This window comes from Lissotriton helveticus, chromosome 3_1 (genome assembly GCF_964261635.1).
Source record: "Lissotriton helveticus chromosome 3_1, aLisHel1.1, whole genome shotgun sequence".
Taxonomy (NCBI): Eukaryota; Metazoa; Chordata; class Amphibia; order Caudata; family Salamandridae; genus Lissotriton; species Lissotriton helveticus.
In genome coordinates this window covers 740,771,108-740,791,408 of record NC_136061.1, presented here as the reverse complement: position 1 = coordinate 740,791,408, position 20,301 = coordinate 740,771,108, and the positions used below count along the sequence as shown (strand labels likewise).

General features: G+C 40.9%; 1 protein-coding gene across 2 annotated transcripts in view; it reads left to right on the top strand.

Moving 5' to 3' along the window:
- The window catches only part of MICAL2 (microtubule associated monooxygenase, calponin and LIM domain containing 2), a 1,053,240-nt gene extending 1,040,949 nt beyond the window's left edge, over positions 1-12,291 (top strand). For both annotated transcript variants that reach the window (XM_078680924.1, XM_078680923.1), the window contains one exon: positions 6,619-12,291. In XM_078680924.1, coding sequence (XP_078537050.1) covers positions 6,619-6,821 — 203 coding nt within the window. In that variant the 3' untranslated portion in view covers positions 6,822-12,291. The remainder of the gene's footprint in view (positions 1-6,618) is intronic.
- The last annotated feature ends 8,010 nt before the right edge of the window (positions 12,292-20,301 follow it).

Sequence of the window (20,301 nt, the reverse complement as noted above, 5' to 3'; positions counted from 1 at the left end):
TGTTGTCCTCTTCCCTGTTTGTCACCTCCACCTACCTTCCCCTTGGTCCCTCCCTTTTTCCCCCTCAGCCTCATCCCTCCTTGGTTTTGCCCTCTCCCTGGAAGGCAATTTAGAATGTTGACTCTGTGAGGAACTCGAACTAGCCACTGACTGGTGTCAGAGGAGCAGGGAACTGGTATACAATAAATCTTGTTGTTCACCTTACCGTGAGTGGACTTCAGTTCTTAACAAATTGGCGACGAGGGTCCAAAGCTGTGTGGGGGACAGCACCAGTTTCCCCCCCTGTGTTCTTCATCTCCTCTGTCCTCCAGATTCTTCCAGACCGTCTCTTCAAGTGGTGACAAGGCCTGCTTTCGTACCCTCCTTCCCCGCTTTTTATTGCCGGCGTTTCACAGTGAAGCTGTTTTCCTTTTGCATGGAGAAGAATTTTCTTCAAAGAGTTTTTTTTCCGGCCTGTTTTCTATTTATGATTCCTTGCCCGAAGTTTGGCGTCTCTCGGTTTCTCTCTAAAGAAGTAATGGTCTGAACGGCGTGAGGAGGATATTTCCTTTCATTTCCTTTCACAGAAACAGAAGTGTTTTCTCCGCAGCATTCGACACGCCCTGTTCATGTGACCGGAACCTCTGGTGGAGTAGTGTTTCCTGACGGCGGCTGCGTGCTGTTTTCTCCAGCCCTGAGGAAGCAGTGTCTTGTTCCGACGCTTCCAGCACGCCCCGGATCACATGATCAGTTCATGTTTCGAGCAGTGTTTCCTGACGGCGGCTGCTGCTGTTTTCTCCAACCCTGAGGGAGCAGTGTCTTGGCTCCGACGCTTCCAGCAAGCCCCGATCAGGTGACCAATTTATGTTTTGAGCAGTGTTTTTATCGGCGGTTGCCTCCTGCTCTCTCGAGTCCAAAGGGAGTGGTGTCCTGGTAACTGCGTATGTCTTCACGGTACAATTCTGCCCTGGTCAAGTGAGCAGTGTTCTTGTGGAGGCGATAGCCTTCTACTTCCCCTCAGCTTTGTGGAGCAGGTATCCTGCGTTTGCCGTTTCCCTTCTCTGGGAATAATCTACAGCAATATCATCAGTATTCCGTCCTGTTTGTTGCCACAGCCAGTTCCTTCGTTACTAAAGGACCTCAGATTCATTGGCAAGATGGCGGTGAGGCTAGAGACATTTTGACTAGCGTGCTCAGGTGTCATTCTGGACTTGTTGGTTTCGCTTGAAGCCTATATTCTACTATCATAAAGACTTGCCCACCATATATCTAGTTCATCAACATTAATAACTTTCTCCAAACTCTTTAGTCCTACCCACTTTGCTTCTATGTTAACTTAAGGCTAATTGGGTCTCCTTTTAACTTTTGCTTCTATCCCACAGTTGTCCATCAATAGCCTCTAGCAGATTTTGGCAGATAATATTCTACAACATTGTTCATTGTCCTTTTCTTCAGGCAATTTTTCTTATTCAAGTATTGTAATTTCCTTACCTCTTCTTTCCCTCTTTATTCTTGGTTATATGCTATCGGACCTCGCTATTAGGCACAGTTGGTTGTTTTTTTCATATTTTCTCCTCTTCCTTATTTTCAGCATAGTTCTTTATAAAATAGTTTTTCCTTTCTCAGCAATACTTTCTTATTTTCCTCCTTTTCTTTCCTTATCTCTCCTCCCTGCTACAGTCCCTTTCCTCCCTGTGTTTCTTACATAGTAGCAAGCATGTCAGTTGCAAATATGAGTCAACCCCCTCCATTCTCGAATGAAGAAGGGGAACCAGACATTCCTTGGGAACGATGGGTTAAAATGTTGCACTCTTATTTAATTGCTATAGGTGGAGAACATTTTTTGTCGATTAGGAAACAACATATTCTTCTCCACAGTTTGGGTACTCAATCAATGAAAGTGTATGAGGATCTGGCAGATGGTGGAGAAGAAGGAGGTGAGGGGGATCACGATGTTTTTACCACTACATTAAGGAAATTGGGTTCTCATTTCAAAGACAAGATTAATGTTGTGTTAGAAAGACATAAGTTCTTTAAGAGGATTCAGGGTAAAAATGAGAAAGTAACATCATACATAGCTGCTTTAAGAGGTCTTTCAGCAACTTGTGAGTTTGGCTTACTTACGGATTCTCTTATAAGGGACCAACGTGTTCGCTGCTCTAATGACCACATAGTGCAAGAAAGACTATTAACCCAAAATCCAGATTTAGATGAAGCAATACGCATTGCAAAGAGTATAGAACATATAGCTTTCTGTGTTAAAGAAATGGAAACTGGTAAAGACTTTTCTCAAGAGGAGAACAAAGTAAATGAGATTAAAGAGAATGAGAATGTTCTAAAAGTCACTATGGTTAATGCTGTAAACAAACCTAAGATTATGAAGGTGTTCAAATGTTTTCTCTGTGGTAACACCAATCACCTTGCTAATTTTCCCAGGTGCCCAGCAAGAGGAGTAACCTGTAGGAGATGCAACAAAATAGGCAATTTTTCTAAATGGTGCAATTATAAAGATTTTAAAAGTGAAGTACATTTAGTACATGATGAGCATGATTCCAGACCTAGCGAGAATAAGTTCATTTTTCAAGTTAAGGACCAGGAAGAAATGGAAGAAAATGTCAATTACCCTGTGTGTGAGATCCTCTTAGATGGGGAAAAAAGTGAATGCATATGCTGATTTGTGTTCACCATGCACTTTGGTTGATGGGGAAACATTCAACTGTTTGTTCCATCAAAATGAATATGAATATGAGAAACCTGATATACACCCTGGGGGATATAATAAAGAACCCATCTTGCTTAAAGGTATGGTGAGGATGCATATAACATTCAAGGATAGACACACATATGGCAAAGTGTACATTACCGAGAAAGGGAGAAATGTATTGGGGTGGAGACATCAAAAGGATCTAGGTATCACATTAGACCCCAACAATAAAGATCAAGATTTAATGGTAGACAGATCTTTAACAGGTGGTAGCATTTGTGAGGAGTTTCCAGAAGTTTTTTTTCTGACCAGATAGGGGTTTTGAACAACTATGAACACAACATAAATGTAAAAAAAAGATGCAGTTCCCATTATTCACAAAACCCGATCAGTGCCTTTAATTTTGAGAGAACCATTTAAAAAAGAACTTGAGAAATTGGTGGAACAAGGGATCATACAGGCCATTGAAAACTCAGAATGGGTTGCCCCCATTGTGATCACATCTAAAAAGAATGGCTCGGACATACACATGTGTATGGACCTTAGGAGTTTGAATGCTAGCATTTGGGTAGATAGGTTCCCCTCCGGAAAATAATGAAATGATGTCAAATATAAATGGAGCCAATTTTTTTTCGGTGTTAGATTTCACATCAGCCTATTATCAAGTACCATTACACCCAGAATCACAAGCTCTTACTGCATTCACCACACCATTTGGCACATATAAATTTCTGTGATTGCCATTTGGGTTGGCGTCTGCCGCGTCCGCCTTTCAAAGAATTATGCAACATATTCTGGTGGATGTAGAAAAATCCTTATGTTTCCAGGATGATATTCTCATATATGGGTCTAGTGAAACTGAACACAATGCCAACTTCAGAAAGTATGTAACAAGCTCAAGGAAGCAGGTCTTACTTTAAAAAAAGGCAAATGCAAGTTTGGTGTGGCATCTGTAGATTTTTTGGGACACACACTCTCCTTTGACGGGATCAGACCTAAGGTGGATATGATAGAGTCTGTGGTGAAACTCCTATTCCTGTTAACAAGGAAGAAATCAAATCGTTCCTTGGATTAGCACAGTACATGTCCAAATTTATCCCAAAAAAATCGGATTTGGTACAACTTCATAGGGATCTGTTGAAAAAGGATGTCAAATACACCTGATTACCTATGCATGACCAAGCATTTTCCAATATCAAAAAAGCCATTGCCACCGCACCCTGCATAGGGAATTTCGACAGCACCAAAGATACGATCCTGAAAACTGGTGCTAGCAAAAGAGGTTTAGGTGCTACTCTATCTCGAGTTCAAAATGGCATAGAAAAGATAATTGCTTTTGCCTCCAGAACTTTAAAAGAGGCAGAAATGAACTACTCTACCATTGCAAAAGAAGCCTTGTCATGCTTTTGGGCCACCAATCACTTCAAATACTTCCTATGGGGTATACCTTTCAAACTAAAAACTGATCACAAACCTCTAGTTTCGTTATTTGCTTCAAAAGATATTGAAAAAACTACTCCCAGAATTGGAAAATGGTTGATTTCCCTACAAAGTTATAATTACACTATAGAGTATTTACCAAGCAACAAGAATTAGGTTGCTGATTGTCTTTCTCGCCTCCCCATTGACATGCCTATTGAAGATAATAGAGAAGAGTTTGAAGTACTTCAGGTTTCCATTCCAGCTATCCTTGAGAATGAATGGATGTCTTCATATAGGGATGATAGCACTCTCGAAGCTGAGCATGACAAAATTCAGAAAGGTTGGCCTGATAAGTGTAAAAATCTTCCCATTGAACTGCATCCTTTTTGGAACGTAAGAGATGAATTATCCATTGTGGGATCCTACATCTAAAAGAATGACAAAGTGATACCTCCTGAAAACCTTAGAAAACAAATTAGTGATCTAGCTCATGAAGGGCATTTAGGGAGGAGTCTTACCAAAAGTCAATTACACGCTAGATATTGGTTTCCAGGTATAGACTCTTTCATTGAAGATTTAGTCAAGGGTTGCCATGCATGTGGAATTAGCGATGAGGCCAAAAGCACCAGAAGAACAACTTTAGAACCAGTTCAGGTTCCCATTAGGGCGTGGGAAAAGTTGGGATTGGATATCATTGGGCCCTTACAAGTCACGGGTTTGCAAGAAAGAATCATTCTGGTGTTAGTCGATTATTTTTCCAAATGGATTACCCTCAAGTATGTGAACAAGGTTGACACCAAGGACATTAAAATGTTCTTATCTGACACATTTTCTAATGAAGGTATACCACATACCCTCATTACCGACAATGGGGTTCAGTTCGTCTCTGAAGAGATGAAAGATTTCTTGGTCAGTTTGGCTATAAAACACATTTCTACTCCATTGTATTGTCCCTGTGCCAATGGGTTGGTGGAGCACTGCAACAGAATGATGAAAGACACTTTGCAGCTTGCGGTAGCGTCCCACAAACCTATTGTTCAATCTATCAAAGACATGATATGGTCGCATGCTATAACCCCGAATAGTGTAACAAGCTACTCCCGTTTTTGTCTTTTAAGAGGGCGTAAACCCGGGTCCAAACGTACGCCTATTGGTTATTTGAGGACAGTACCTTTGTGTGTGACAAGCATACTACTCAAGACAAAATCCAGAGTTTTCAAGAAAAGTACAAACGCGAGTATGATCTGAGATGGAGAACAAAGCCTAGCAAATGGGAAATAGCCAACAAGCCCTAGTCAAGAAACCGGTTTCAAAGGCTAGCAGGTACGACACATTTTATAGTCCTGAAAAGATAAGTGATGTTGGGAGGAATGTTGTCACCATGGCAGATGACAGGAAGTGGAGCATGGACAGATTAGTAAAGTATCCTGCACAAGCCACCAGCATCAAATCTCAGCAGGGATTAACCAAAGGGGACATTTCATATGGTAAAAGACCTGTAAAGGCGCCGGAGTGTCAGAAAGACTATGTAATGAAATGAAAGTAATTTTTTTTCCTCCTTCAACTGTATTTTTCTGTGGGAAGGAAGATGTGTTGTAACTTGGCTGTTGTCCTCTTCCATGTTTGTCACCTCCCCCTACGTTCCCCTTGGTCCCTCCCTTTTTCCCCCTCAGCCTCATCCCTCCTTGGTTTCGCCCTCTCCCTGGACGGCAATTTAGAATGTTGACTCTGTGAGGAACTTTAACTAGCCACTGACTGGTGTCAGAGGAACAGGGACCTCGTATACAATAAATCTTGTTGTTCACCTTACCTTTTTGGACTTCAGTTCTTAACAATATGATACCAAACTCATCAATGGTGTGTTCTTTGGCAATGTGTCTTCATGTTTACACACATTTTGAGTCCGTTTTATTGTTATTTGGTTTGTGTGAGCAAGGGGACACCAATCACTTGTTTAACATTCTATTTGTAAGTGACAAATTATTTCTATAACAGGTGAAAACGTATTAAAGTTCTTGTTGAAGATTGATTATAAACTGGCAATGTTGTGTAATTTGCTATACTCTGAGAATACTAATGTTTTTCTAAATGAGTTCCGAGTTAACCGCTGTTATGAAATAAGTGAATATACGCTTGCTCCCGTAGGGTATATTGGGTAGCTCTTGAATCATTTAAATATCAGATTCCCTTCAGGGGCAGCCGGCACACTCCCGATGCAGAGCAAGGCCCCTTTCTTGCCCCTGTACTTTTCAACTTTAGCTTGGTGAATCGCAAAACTGGTGATTACAAAAATGGTGAGGTGGGAAGTCTAGGACTTTGTAGCTCCCTAGTGCACAGACCAATTTGTAAAGAAGTGTAAGTGCAAGCATGTTTATCCTGTTTCACTGATAAAGATGATATAGGTATGTCATTCTGTTTGACAAGAAGAGTCCTATTAAGCAACCGGTGTGTGGAAAATATCATGCAGAAATAAAGCAGATGTTGACCTGGTGTTTTCTTTCTAAATCTTTCAGAAACTCAAAGAGATGAAAAAGACCAGCAGGAAGAGCAAGAGACTCTGTGCGAGATGATGCGCGTCATCGAAAAAAGGGACAAACTGGTGTCATTCCTTGAACAGCAGAGGCTGAGGGAAAAGGCTGAAGACAGGAGCATTGAGGACTTCATGTCATCCAGGGGTTATCACCTCAAAGAGGACTTAAAGAATGATGCATTGTAAACGTGCAAGGCTTGGACTGCCTGAGGGAAGCAGCGTCATAATGAGTCGACACTGGAATTTGGACAGAGAAGACAGACTACATGTATTTAATAGAAATACAGTTCAAGGAATTTTCCAACCTGTTAGCCACAACATATTGCGGGATCAATAACGTGGTTTTGCAAGGTGGAGGACTCAGTCACCCTGGATGTTGTTATCCAAGGAATCTCCGGCACTGAGTATATTTAAAGCAAGATAATGTCCGTTCTCTGGAGAAATCTCTCTAAAACAGACTCCAAGTTAGTGTAAATAAGCTATGCTCACGCATGCCTAAATACAATTTAGTTTCATTTACCTTTTAAATGAAGGTGTGATATAAATATAGACTTATATATTTATAATGATGCAGACATGTGGCATGCAGTGAATGCAATTATTAACGCTTGTCAAATGGTGGAATCCTAAAGTGACTGACCCTGCTCTCCGGATTGGACTAATCATGCTGTTGGAGTTAACGCAAGCAGAGGTTCTCACGGATGAATAAATGCTATATTCGGAAAAAGGGAGACCAACAGAACCTTTCATATATGTTTATATGAAAATCTACATCAAGCTGTAGCGTCGAGGACAGAATTACTCTTCTAATGGGTTACTCAAGCTAGTTAAAAAAACATTTAAAGATTACCCGCATTCACTATGTAAACGCTGCACATTATTTGAAACGCTGCTATTAAACCGATATGAATGTATACAAATAGAAAGGGGTTATGCTGCTTTTAACAAAAGATATTTATATAAGACACCCAGGGAATGTTAATACTTTTATACTGAAAAAACGAACTGCCTCGTGCTCAACAGATAGTTACACCAACTTCGTAGTTGCGTTGAAATAAACAATCAAACACTCCAGTGCATTGGCGTGTGCTCCTACCCGCGAACGCCAAAGCATTCTCACTCAAACGCACTGGTCATTCTAAGCATACAGCTGTGAAAGGGTTTTAAGGTTTTTTAATTTACGCGGCGTATTCTCGTCTGTAAACTTTTTCAAAGATATTACAAACGAACAGTACAAACAAGCTTTAGGTGTTTACCTGTTCCATTTACCTCATGTTTTGAGTAGGTAGAAGCAACTTTATTGCTGAAGGATACATATATACATCTTTTGATTCCCCGGGGGTTAATAACTGTGAAGGCACTCTATCTAAACACTGGCATTGGTAAAGAGAAACAAGGACTTGTTAGGTCTTGCCTAGGCAGCACTTGCGCTGTCTCGTTGAGACGTGCAGTATATACTATAGTAGGGAAGCTTCATTTAAGCTCCGCCCACTCTCTGACCATCTTTTGGATTGGCTTACATCCTAAATGCTGCATTCTGATTGGTTTTCAGCTTCCTAGTCCCGCCCCATTACTGCCATGTCGTCATTTGTGTCCTTCCATGGCTATCAGCCCCTTTACTGTACAGACTATTTTTCTTTGCTCCTGTTTAAATGTGCCTTTTTTTTTTTACTGCGAGGCAAGCTCGTTTAATTTTCGTGTTACACGAGAGGCAATTTCTTCTCGTCATTCCCCCCCTCCCGCAGTTTGTCTCGTTGCGGAGGGACCGTGCTCCAAATTCTGGAGTTACACCGGCTACCAGCTGCGCCTACTTCCTGGAGATAATTGCAAGAAGGCGGCCATCTTTTAAGGGCAGGGTTGGAAGTTAATGGAAAGCTAGTGGCATTGTCAGGTAAAGCAAACGGAAGAAAATGCATTGTTTTTTAATATCAATAGGATTCTTGTAATATCTTGTTTAATTTGTTTCATAAAAAGAATTTTTCAAAATATTTACAAAGATAATGCAATAGGAGCAATTACCTATTACTGAAAAAGTTTTTCGAGTGAGTCTAGAATTATTTTCAGCATTCTGTACAAAAGGTACTACGGGTGTCGGATTGCTACGGTTACACAGATACCGGTTTAGCAAATCCAAAACGTCTCAGTCCGGTGGCTTCTCGCTTCCCCCAGCCCCTTCTTGCATTGCGCTGAAAATTGTGGTAAAAACGGGAGGTGGGTGTGGTGGTGTATTGCAGGCTGGATGCTGCGTTTAGAAAGGAAAACATATAAATGGGCGGCCTGAAATGGGACTTCATTGGCTCTGGAGTAATGGTTTCATTTTCGAATTATACGCAAGGAAATTTCTTCCCACCCCCTACCCACTCCCCCCTCCCGCAGTCCGGTGCCTTCTCGCTCCTCGTCCCTTAAATGCACGAGGAATCAAAACATTCACGGGAAAGGGTAAGAGAGTTTGTCTAGGCGTGTTCACAAATATACAGTCATACTGAAGATTGTGATCAAAGTATGGCATTTTTGACTGACGCGGGATCCGTACTTGACACAACTGCACAACACTGCACACTAAGATCATGCCCACAGTACCGTGTGAGATGACAAGGGCAGCGGACTGGTTCCAAAGGGCGCCGATGGCAGTGTTTGCATAAGCCCACGAAGTAGCCAGGTTTCATATAATAATGAGTCTGGGAAGAAGATAGCTCTATCGATCACCTAGCTTTTGTATTTATGGTTCACAAAAGACAGACATGCTGAACATATCTCACGAAAGATTGGTGGAGGTGCTTGTGCATGCTGAATGAGAACCTTCTGCGAAAAACGGTTTTGTAGACCGTATGTGGGGTCGGCAAGGGCGACTCATTTTTTAAGAACATCACCTTTGATGTAAAAGCCGGGCTCTTAGCTATACAGCAATTCTAAAAATTAAAGTTTTCTTGCCGGATTAGACTGACAGCCGTCTTACAGTGACAGCCAACTAATGTACACTAATGCTCACAAGAGAACTCGAACCGCCGCGCAGTGACATGAGCGAGTGATATTAATCGGGAAAAGTATCACTGTGCAGAAGGCCACAAGTATGTCGTTGTCTAGGAAACAATATTTTGATTCCCAACACTGTCCTGTGGCAGAATTTGTCATTCAAAAGTGACAAGTCGGTAATTTATAATGAGTGTGAAAGAAAACATGGCATCCGCGAAAAAGGGAGTGAGGCAGGCAGGAAGCGAGAGGTAGAAAGGTTCCATGTTTGGGTCGAAAATAATTGATACAAGAAGGGCATTGTAGCGAGATCAACGCTGCCATAAAACAGTGACATAACTGCAGCATAATGTTCAATTGTGACACACATGAGTTCTTGCTGGATGGTGCTTTTCTCCGAATAAGCAGATAAAACCGCTTGAAATTCTGAGCACTGCCAAGAGGTTATGGTACTCTGGTATGTACTTATTGAAAAGTTGATTGGCCATCTCTTTACTCTTTAAACAAAAATGTATTGTAATGACATGCAGCGCGATGCATGACATGAACACCAAAAAGCGCACATGCTCCGCTAAACTCTTTAAGTATGGAAGAAGTGTTTAATAGCCTCAGGCAGTTTACTATCTGCTAACACTCTTGACAGACTGTGGACTCGGACAATTCTGAGATGATGCTCGCATGATCCATTTTATTTGAATATGTTCTCATTTCAACCCTGACCTTGTTATGAATCTCTGAAACAGGAAAATGTCTAAAACTGGGAATAGGGTGTTCATTCGTTTTCAGGTTACGGGAGGCTGGAATGGCCCGTGGTTTCATTTACAGCACGTTTTAGGACCAGTGCCATCATCTAGCAGTCTGTTCTGTTTTTTAGTCAGACTATTGGCACTCAGCTGGCAGAAATAAAACAATAGCCGAGAGAAGGAGAAAGTACAAAATGCTGAACTGTAACTGCAGGGAGAAAAAAGTATATCATAATAAGTATTCATATGCTGCATTGCTAAATACATATAAGGTTCAAAAGGCAAGACCGATGCATTGCAAATGCTTGTTTTTCCCTGAACGTGCAAGGCCCCACATTTCCTAATTGATAAAATACTAATACGTAATAAATCACTGAAATTGGCATTCACATTTTCCGCTTCTGCGAAATGCCTATACGCGGCAGGCACAGCTTGGTTTGAGACATTTGTACGTGGAGCAGGTGGCCTGATCGGTGTTCAGCGCAGACAGACGCGTGCACTACAGGGGGCCGTCAGTGGCCTTTTGTATCACTTGACATGGGACGCCATCATTGGTAGGGAAAGGGAGGCAAGCCACACGACAACCATTTTGTGTGTGTAAAAGGCCGCTTTATTGAAACAGGTGCACATCACAATTTTATTAACACTGGCACTTAGCCTTACAAAACTAAAACCTCTCTATACATCAAATACCTGACCCCTTGTTTCCACCCCAGCCCAACGATCCCCACATCATAAACCCCACCCCGCAACATACAATAAATAACTTTGAATAACAATAATATTACACAATCTTCCAATATAGCATTTATAAATCCTGACCTCCCATGACCTAAAATCCTACCTGCCTTTATGCAACTGTAACTAACGAACCTCTAATGTTTCTGCTTGTTTAACCTTTCCCTGTTCCTGTTCACAAACTCACCAAACTTAACAAGAAACTACAAAACTCCAGCCAAACTTGGCCAACTTTCAAACAACCCCGCAAGCACCTGTTCCAAGCGACAATTCTACAATATATCAGACCCCTATGCACCTGTTCCAACAAATCCCCTACAGAAAAACCTGCCTGGACTGCCTCCCACAAAATCTCCCAAGCCCAGGGAGGGAGGGAGGGTGGGGGCAAAAACCTATCACTACAGCGCTCCCAGCCACCAGGTCACCAAAACCTAAAATGGTGGCTGGGCAAGCGCAACAACCCCCTAAGTAGCTTGGGCTGCTATTCAAAATTTGGGCTACATTTGGGCTAGTCCCAATGTAGCCCAAGACCACAAAATGGCCGCACCTGGCTCGCCCTCCCACCCCCCGCCCCAATCTGCACGGAGGGCAAACCTCGCAATGCTCGGCTGCCTCCCAAGCCCCCTTTTTACACTGCGTCACTGTTATCATCCATTGAAAGGCTGTGGAGCCATATTTCTAAACACAGTTCCGCTCATTTCTTCATGCGGCTAACATACTTGTAAAACAATTCGAATTGACGGAGGGGAAACAAGTTAATAGCCGGGGAGTCTCTCTTCCTATTTTGATTTACTTTTAGTTTAAATTGCAAAACCTGGCATTTTTTATGCGCTGGGGTATTTTCTGCGCTTCTGCACGTGCACACTGCTTTCTATCCCTACAATACGGCATTTCCCCAAAGTAATAAATGAGTGCATCCAAGGTGCCGCTTGAAATATAGCATTTTAGAATTCATTTTCAGCGAGGAGGGGGAGGGGAAGCGGCCAAGGAGGGGGTTGGTCGATGTGTGGTGAACTCCATAATGTAGTGGAATAAAATACTACAAAGCTGTCTGCGCACTCCATGCCCACAAATGTGATGATTTTATCAGTTAAGTGTAAAAAACTGAATGTAAATTCCGTTTTCTGTAAAATGGCTTGTATTTTACGTATTCTGACTGTTAATTGGGACATTGAGAAAAATTAAATGTGGAACAAAACACCCAATTCGACTGAATTTATTGCACATCAATAAAATCAAATAGGAATAGTTTGAAATTGTTCAATATTAGAGTAGTAAAATAGTATATATATATTTTTAAACAGTGCTTCTGTATTTTTAACTTGGTGCATTGCAACCTTCACATTGGGCCTTTAGTGGTCACTTGGAAGGTAATAGCAAACCATTGGCGAAATGTGTTCTTTAGCCTTCTCTGGATCCCTAAAAATATACTCTTTGGCCCATATGCATCAAAGAAAATACCCGTCGCAAATGGGCAGATTTTCTAAATTGCGATTACTTAAATTGAGATTCCTTAAATCCAATGCATTAAAGTAAAAAAAAACTAGCGATTTCGCTAATAGGGGGAGCAAATTACCTTGAAGTTGAACTTCATGGCAATTGGTAAAAACTTTGAAAAATGCACTAAAGTGCATTTTTGAGAGTTCCATTTTACAGGCACACATGCCCTTGGGGCAGGTGTGTGTGGAAGATGTACTCAAATGCAGATTTCAGGGGTGCAACAGGGTGTCCTTTTGACACCCTGGCACCCTTGAAATTGCATTCTCAATTTGGGATTCTCTAATTGATAATCACAAATTGAGAATGTCTTCCCATTCATTCCTACGGGCCTCTAGGGCAATAGGAATGAATGGGGAGGTATTCCTTAATTGCGACTTGCAATTTGCGACACGCAATTAAGGAGTGTTTAGAAATCGCTATTTTTTTTGCGATTTCTACATGCATAGCCTTTTGCTATTCCTTATTAGCGAATCCTTATTTTTCACTAATAAGGAATCACAAATGGCATTGTTGATGCATGTGCCAGTTACTCCTTAAAGGTCCCTCATGGCGCACCAAGCTACAAAGATAGTGCCAGGGAAATAGTGGCAAAGGAAGCAGACTTTTAAACAAGAACCAAAAGCCATGATTTCATCCATACATATGGCTGCAATCCTCTGCATATACAAGTGGATGTTCTGATTGTTCAATACAAATGGATGTTGGTACACAGGCTCAGGTTTAATGATGTTTTTTACAGCTGCTTGTGTGACTTAAAGCATTGCGTACAATATTGTGGATGAACTTACTCACAAAATATTTTATGTACCAATAATCTTGAGGGGAGGACACTAGATGGCATTGTTGCGTACCGTGAAACCACTCATGATGTATGTGACTTTTGGTTTCCGGTACTGGTAGTGCACGAACATGCAGAAGAGTCCACAGGAACAGGTACCAATTAAAGGCAGGTAAAGTAGAACGACCTAGCATTGTGTGAACCACTAACATCAGATAAGAACCGTTGCAAACAATGGGCAAAAGTTGGTGTGGGTGACTGCAAGATTTTTCAATGTGTAATGCATGTGATAGTTGTAAAAAGTACCTGTACTGCGGTATGCATCTTTGGATGGCTGTCAATGTGAAGGTAATTGTACTGAATGTTGTGCCAGGTGCTCAAAAGTCTTGTTAGATACTGCACAGCAGCCTGTGCTCTACACTAGCCATTATAATAAATGGGGTAACCCAAACAAAATTCCTTGGACCTGGGTGTCGAATAACTGTTTTAATTTAAAAAACTCTGACGTATAAGTATTTTTGCTCACGGTTACATAGAATCGAATTAATTCAAGTACTCAGATGTGCAACAAACATCGGTTTTAAAAAGGCATGTATTTTTTTAATGACAAAATTGAACCAACATATGGTGATTGTTTGGCTCCACTATGGTTTATTCAAAAAGAATAAAGAGGGTCGTTCATAGGGAACGTGCAAAAGAGAGTGCTCTAGTGTGAACTGAGTGAGAATGAAGGGAAAGAATTCCCAAGCAGAATCAGAAGACAAAGATTCATCAAATTATAAATATGATTCATAACAAGCAGTCAATCTTCAAAAGCCTGGCCAATAACAGTACATTGTACAAATATTTTAATATAATTCATAGACAGTCTAGAGATGCATCTTCTTTGACGATTTCGCGTTGGAGATGGACATCGCTTGAACTCGTTCAAACTGCTGAATGTATTTCATGCACTGTATACTGATTTAATCGGTTCCTACACCACTGAATATAGGCGGATGAGGATCACCATCCTTTTTTACAAAGTATGGACTCTTTAAGAGCACGACTTGGAGGCGGGTGGCCACACTCGGAGAATTATATACCAACTTCCCGAATAGGGTTGCCCTTTCCTCCATTCTCCCCCTGTCCTCAAGAAGACCCGCAGGCTGAGGTCGAAATTACCATCCCTTGTCATAAAGTCAGGTCGAAACGTTGATGTCCATTTCCAGCAGGCCTGGACCATATGCCCACCATCCTCCTATCCGGCTAAAGAAGATACATCTCTTCACTTTCTATTAATCATACAGCCAATTCCATAATTACAGCAAGGGCTAGGAAAAGGGCCAATGTACACACAAATATCATACCACCTCCGGACAAGGAGAGTTGAAGGATGTACCTTGTGAGGAGGAAGGTGGAGCATAGTGCGGCAATTCAATGGCTCATCGCAAACTCCAATGCCCTAATCAACAGGCACGCATACCAGCACTGGGAGGAAGTGGGGCAACTCCTAAAGCATCTACCAGACCAGTACCAACAAAGGGCCGCTCACCTGGTAGAAGAGGGCAAAAACATGGTGAATACTTGTTTATAAACTGCCTTGGATGCTGCGGACACGTCCAGCAGACAAATGGTGATCTGAGTGACCGAGAGAAGACACGCATGAACTATGTGTATAACGGTAAGGGTGACTCGACAAGCACAGGGAGAAAGTCAAAATACTAAATAACAATAGAATATAGGACGTTCATACGCTCTTCTTCCTAGGGTCTACCGTTTAGGCCCCAAATGATCCAAACATATGAGATACAAAGGAAGAAGCGTTGTATTCGTAAAAAAGTCTTTGGTTCAAATGCTGTGTTACAAAGTTTTATTGTTGCAAAAGTCATCCAATATCAGCAACAGAAGATTTATTCCAACAACACAAAAAGTCCAATTCATTCCAGATCAATGTTGTGTAGATAACTCAAAACAGCGAACGCGTTTCGCCCGGAATGGACATCATCAGGGCTGTGAATTAATTTTTAAAGAAAAAATATAATTATTAGATGATGCACCAATCTTATAAAAAATGAAAATATAAAATAAAAACATAACTGTAACCAATAACATCACAATCTCATTACACCTGCCTATATACCATTCTATTAGTGAAAATAGTCCCTATGATACAAAATGATGATCATATAAAATGTCATTGACAAAAAGTGAAGTAGTACATTGAATTTAGAAGAGCTTACAGTCAGCAAGAAGAAGAAAATGAAACATTACAGTAGTCTACCTCACAATAACTGTACTCCATCAATGTTGCGATGGCTTTTACTTGGTACTGAGATCCAGTATACCAAATCCTCCCCGCTTTAGCAATAATTCTTAGACAAAAAACAAAGTATAAGCCTCAGGGATGCTACATCTGTTTCATATCAGACATGCCAGATTATGTGTCTTTGTTCACTAGTCATTAAAGCAGAGTCTGATAATATTGACTCTTTCGATATCTGATTAATCAAGTATATAGAGCGACCCTAGCATGACGTTCAAATATAGGAACTGTAAATAACAGTAGCTAAATACCCCAGGTCTCACCTCACAATAACAACTTCTTATCCTATTCAGGCCTGCAAAAGTAACTTGTGTGGTTTTCAAATTCAAATCTAAAAGGATGAGAGAGTCACCATTAATGCATTCAAACAAATTTATCAGTTAAAAAATCCTCGCCCCCCAGTCTAACAGTCAAGAAAGACTGCAAGGCTTACCTCCAGATTAAAGCATCCAATATAAATCACGAATAAGTTTTAAGAGCAACCATTTGCCTCCATCTGCAAATGAAGAAAACTAATCATGTAATCAAAATGCTAGGAACTATAGAGTAATCTCCTCCTTCAACAAGTCCCCCGTTCTCACCTCGGCAAAAAGCAATGATTCCTTCAAACGAGATCCAGACCGATGACACTGGGTATGTGTACATCCACTGCGCACCGGTCTGGAGCTGTGTACAGAAAGATGGCATATACAAAGCCTTAGGAAAAAATTTGAATCTTTTAAAAAGCGTTCCAGGTCTTACCCCTCTGAATGGTGATGAACCAGAGGTGGTCTTCATGAGAAGCCCTACAATCAAACAAATGGTCACTTGTAATTATCTGGAGCCGAAGTGTGTGGATCATGCAAACTGGCTTCCTAAAGCACCAATGGGTCTCTTTGTCTCTGGATCGTGCAGTATATGTAGTTTAGGATTAAACAAAACAAAGGACTTCTCTTTCAATACTTAACAGAGGTATATGATCAAATAATTCATTAACTGTAAGAGCCTAGGAGTGGTTTATGCGATTATTTGTGAATGCAACAAGGTGTAAATAGGTAGCACCAAACGTATGTTGAAATTGAGAATCCAAGAACATAGCGGATCTATCATCAATCGTGATGAAAGATCGCCCTTGTATCAACATATTCGAGAGCACCACAATTTGCAGACCAGGATTAAGTTCCCTGGTATCCAGAAAGTCACACCTCAAAAACAGGGGGGTGACTGGGAATTAGATCTCAGACGACAGGAAGCAAAATGATTAGCAGATGTAGAACGGTGACCTTGGGACTCAACTGCGATAATGAGTTACATTATTTTCTTTAATATTGCTGTATGTGGGATACTTTATTCAGGCGTTAGTCTCTCTCAGTGTATGAGTGTAGGTAGTCTATTTTGTCTAAAGTCAATTATTACCCACTGTGAGGAGTATAATAATTGCCCTTTTGTCCATGTATATTATATGGACAGACAGGTGGTAGACTGTACATCACAGGTCTCATCACACATGTGTGATAGCTTAATTTCTGCGATCTAGTTCGGGTATAGTCAGATTTATTTTCTGTGCTTTGTTAAGGGGAACTTGATTTTGATTCCCATTTGATGCATTGCATTGCCAGGGTGATATTTTCATGGTGAGAAGTTTTTTTTTTTGTTTTTTGGAATAATCCAGAGGGAGCTATTATTTATCTCGCAACTAATCTGATCGACTTAAAGTAGTACTTTTCCCGCTACATTTATTATACAATTCGGAACGTTCGGAGCAGCTCACTTTTTCTGCTACGTTTGATCATTACTGCGTTCGCACAGAATAATTGTGCAGATGTTTTTATGCCTCATCCTTAGAAATATCCCGAAGTTAAATAACTTTATAGGCAGAACTGACATGTGCTTTTTATGGATTATATTTAGAATATTTGAATTATTGTTGCTTGAGCCTATAATCTACATTGATTGGCTCAGTCTGTAATTGCGGTGATATGATTAATACATTGAAATGGATAAACTTTGAAATATCTTATGTGGGGCATTTAAACACATATAATGTTTATTCTTTCACTTTGGTGCGGCAAACTATATTAGTGGGAGATCGTATTGTTGAATACAATATGGAGCGTAGACCAGTAGGAATCTTTACTTAGGGGGCAGAACATTATTCACCTCCGACTGTCCGTCGAGTTGGGAAAACTCTTTAACTATTGTTTACCTTTTCATTACGTATAATTCAGCGGGAGTTAGCGTCTAATCTGCAGGCCTATGCTCTGATTGGTTGGCAAGACGGTGTTTCCGTCGGACGGACGGATGTATTTACGCGGTGGAGGACCAGAGAGGAAACTGCAGTTACCTTGGATTTGAGCACCGTGATTGGCTCGTAAGAAACAGGTAGAATATGTTTGATTATTTTTCATTGGTGATCACTAGATAATGGGCATTATTGATGTCCCCTTGTATTTGATTGGGGGATTAGTTGTACGGACCTATATGGACACCGTTGTTTTCATAATTTTGGCAAGAGTGAACGATTTCACTGATTGATCCATGTGGTCTTTTTAAAGAACGAGTGGGCTCCAGACCGGTGCGCAGTGGATGTACATGTACCCAGTGTCGCCAGTCTGGATCTCGTTTGAAGGAATCGTTGCTTTTTGCTGAGGTGAGAACGGGGGACTTGTTTAAGGAGGAGATTACTCTATAGTTCCTAGCATTTTGATTACATGATTGCTTTTCTTCAGTTGCAGATGTAGGCAAATGATTGCTCTTAAAACTTATTTGTGATTTATATTGGATGCTTTGCTTTGGAGGTAAGCCTTGCAGTCTTTCTTGTCTGTTAGACTGGGGGTGAGGATTTTGTAACTGATTAATTTGTTTGAATGCATTAATGGTGACTCTATCATCCTTTTAGATTTGAATTTGAAAACCACACAAGTTACCTTTCCAGGCCTGAGTAGGATAAGAAGATGTTATCGTGAGGTGAGACCTGGGGTATTTAGCTACTGTTATTTACAGTTCCTATATTTGAACGTCATGCTAGGGTCGCTCTATATACTTGATTAATCAGATATCGATAGAGTCAATATTATTAGACACTGCTTTAATGACTACTGAACAAAGACACATAATCTGGCATGTCTGATATGAAACAGATATAGCGTCCCTAAGGCTTATACTTTGTATTTTGTCTTAGAATTATTGCTAAAGTGGGGAGGATTTAATATACTGGATCTCAGTACCAAATAAAAGCCACCGCAACATTGATGATTACAGTTATTGTGAGGTAGACTACTGTAATGTTTCATTTTTTCCTTCTTGCTGACTGTAAGCTATTCTAAATTCAATGTACTATTTCACTTTTTGTCAATGACATTTTTTATGATCATAATTTTGTATCATAAGGACTATTTTCACTATTAGAATGGTATATAGGCAGGTGTAATGAGATTGTGATGTTATTGGTTACAGTTATGTTTTTATTTTATATGTTCATTTTTTATAGGATTGGTGCATCACCTAATATGTATATTTTTTCTTTAAAAATTCATTCACAGCCCTGATGATTTCCATTCCGGACGAAATATGTTGGCTGTTTTGAGTTATCTACACAACATTGATCTGGATTGAATTGGACGTTTTGTGTTGTTGGAATAAATCTTCTGTTGCTGATATTGGTTGACCTTTGCAACAATAAAACTTTGGAACACAGCATTTGAACCTAAGACTTTTTTACGAACACGACGCTCCTTCCTTTAAATTCTCATATCAGAAGACACGCATGGCTTAGAATTTCAGGCTTCAAGCCAGAGGTGTGGAACAACATCCTGAACATGCCCTTTAACGGAGAGCAACTGTTTGGCACACCAGTTGCCGACAAGTTAACACAGCTCAAAAGGACAACGAGACAGCAAGATCCATGGAAGCGCTGCAGTTCAAAGGGATGAGACTGGGTACAACCGCGAGAAGGCCAGGTGGTAGTGGAGGCAACGTGCCTACTACATCGCACCAAACATTCCAAAAAGACTATCAAAGGAACAACCAAAGCCAGCAGCAGCAGGGACTGCAGAAGCAGAACTGGCAATACCAGCCCCGGGCCAGTCCTTTCGAGGGTGCTCAAACAGACGAGAGCAGACACGGAGCGGAGGCCAGCAGCCTACCCCAGAGTGACTTTGCTGTAAAGCAAACACCCACCCTAGCAACACCTCGGGATGGGCAGAAAGACATAGAGAAAAAAGAAAAACCTGACGTTCCACAACAAACAGTACCTCGAACACACAACACCAGTAGGAGGCAGAATAAGAGACTTCCTCCAGGAGTGGAGGAAGGTCACAACAGACAAATGGATACTAAATATCATACAATACGGATACTGTTAAGAGCTAGAAAAGCAACCTCCAAACAGGAAAGCAAGAGTCAAGGCACACTCAGCAAAGACACTTTCACTCCTGCGACTAGAAGCACAGGAACTGCTCAGCAAGGAGGTGATAGAGGTAGTACCACACAACCAAAGGAACAAGAGGGTTTACTCCACTTATTTCCTCGTGCCAAAGGTGGAAGAAACACTAAGACCTATCCTGGAATTAAGGTTCTTGAAAAATTCATAAGGACTCAAAGATTCCCTACAAGAGATAATACCACAAATACAACAAGGGGATTACATGGCAA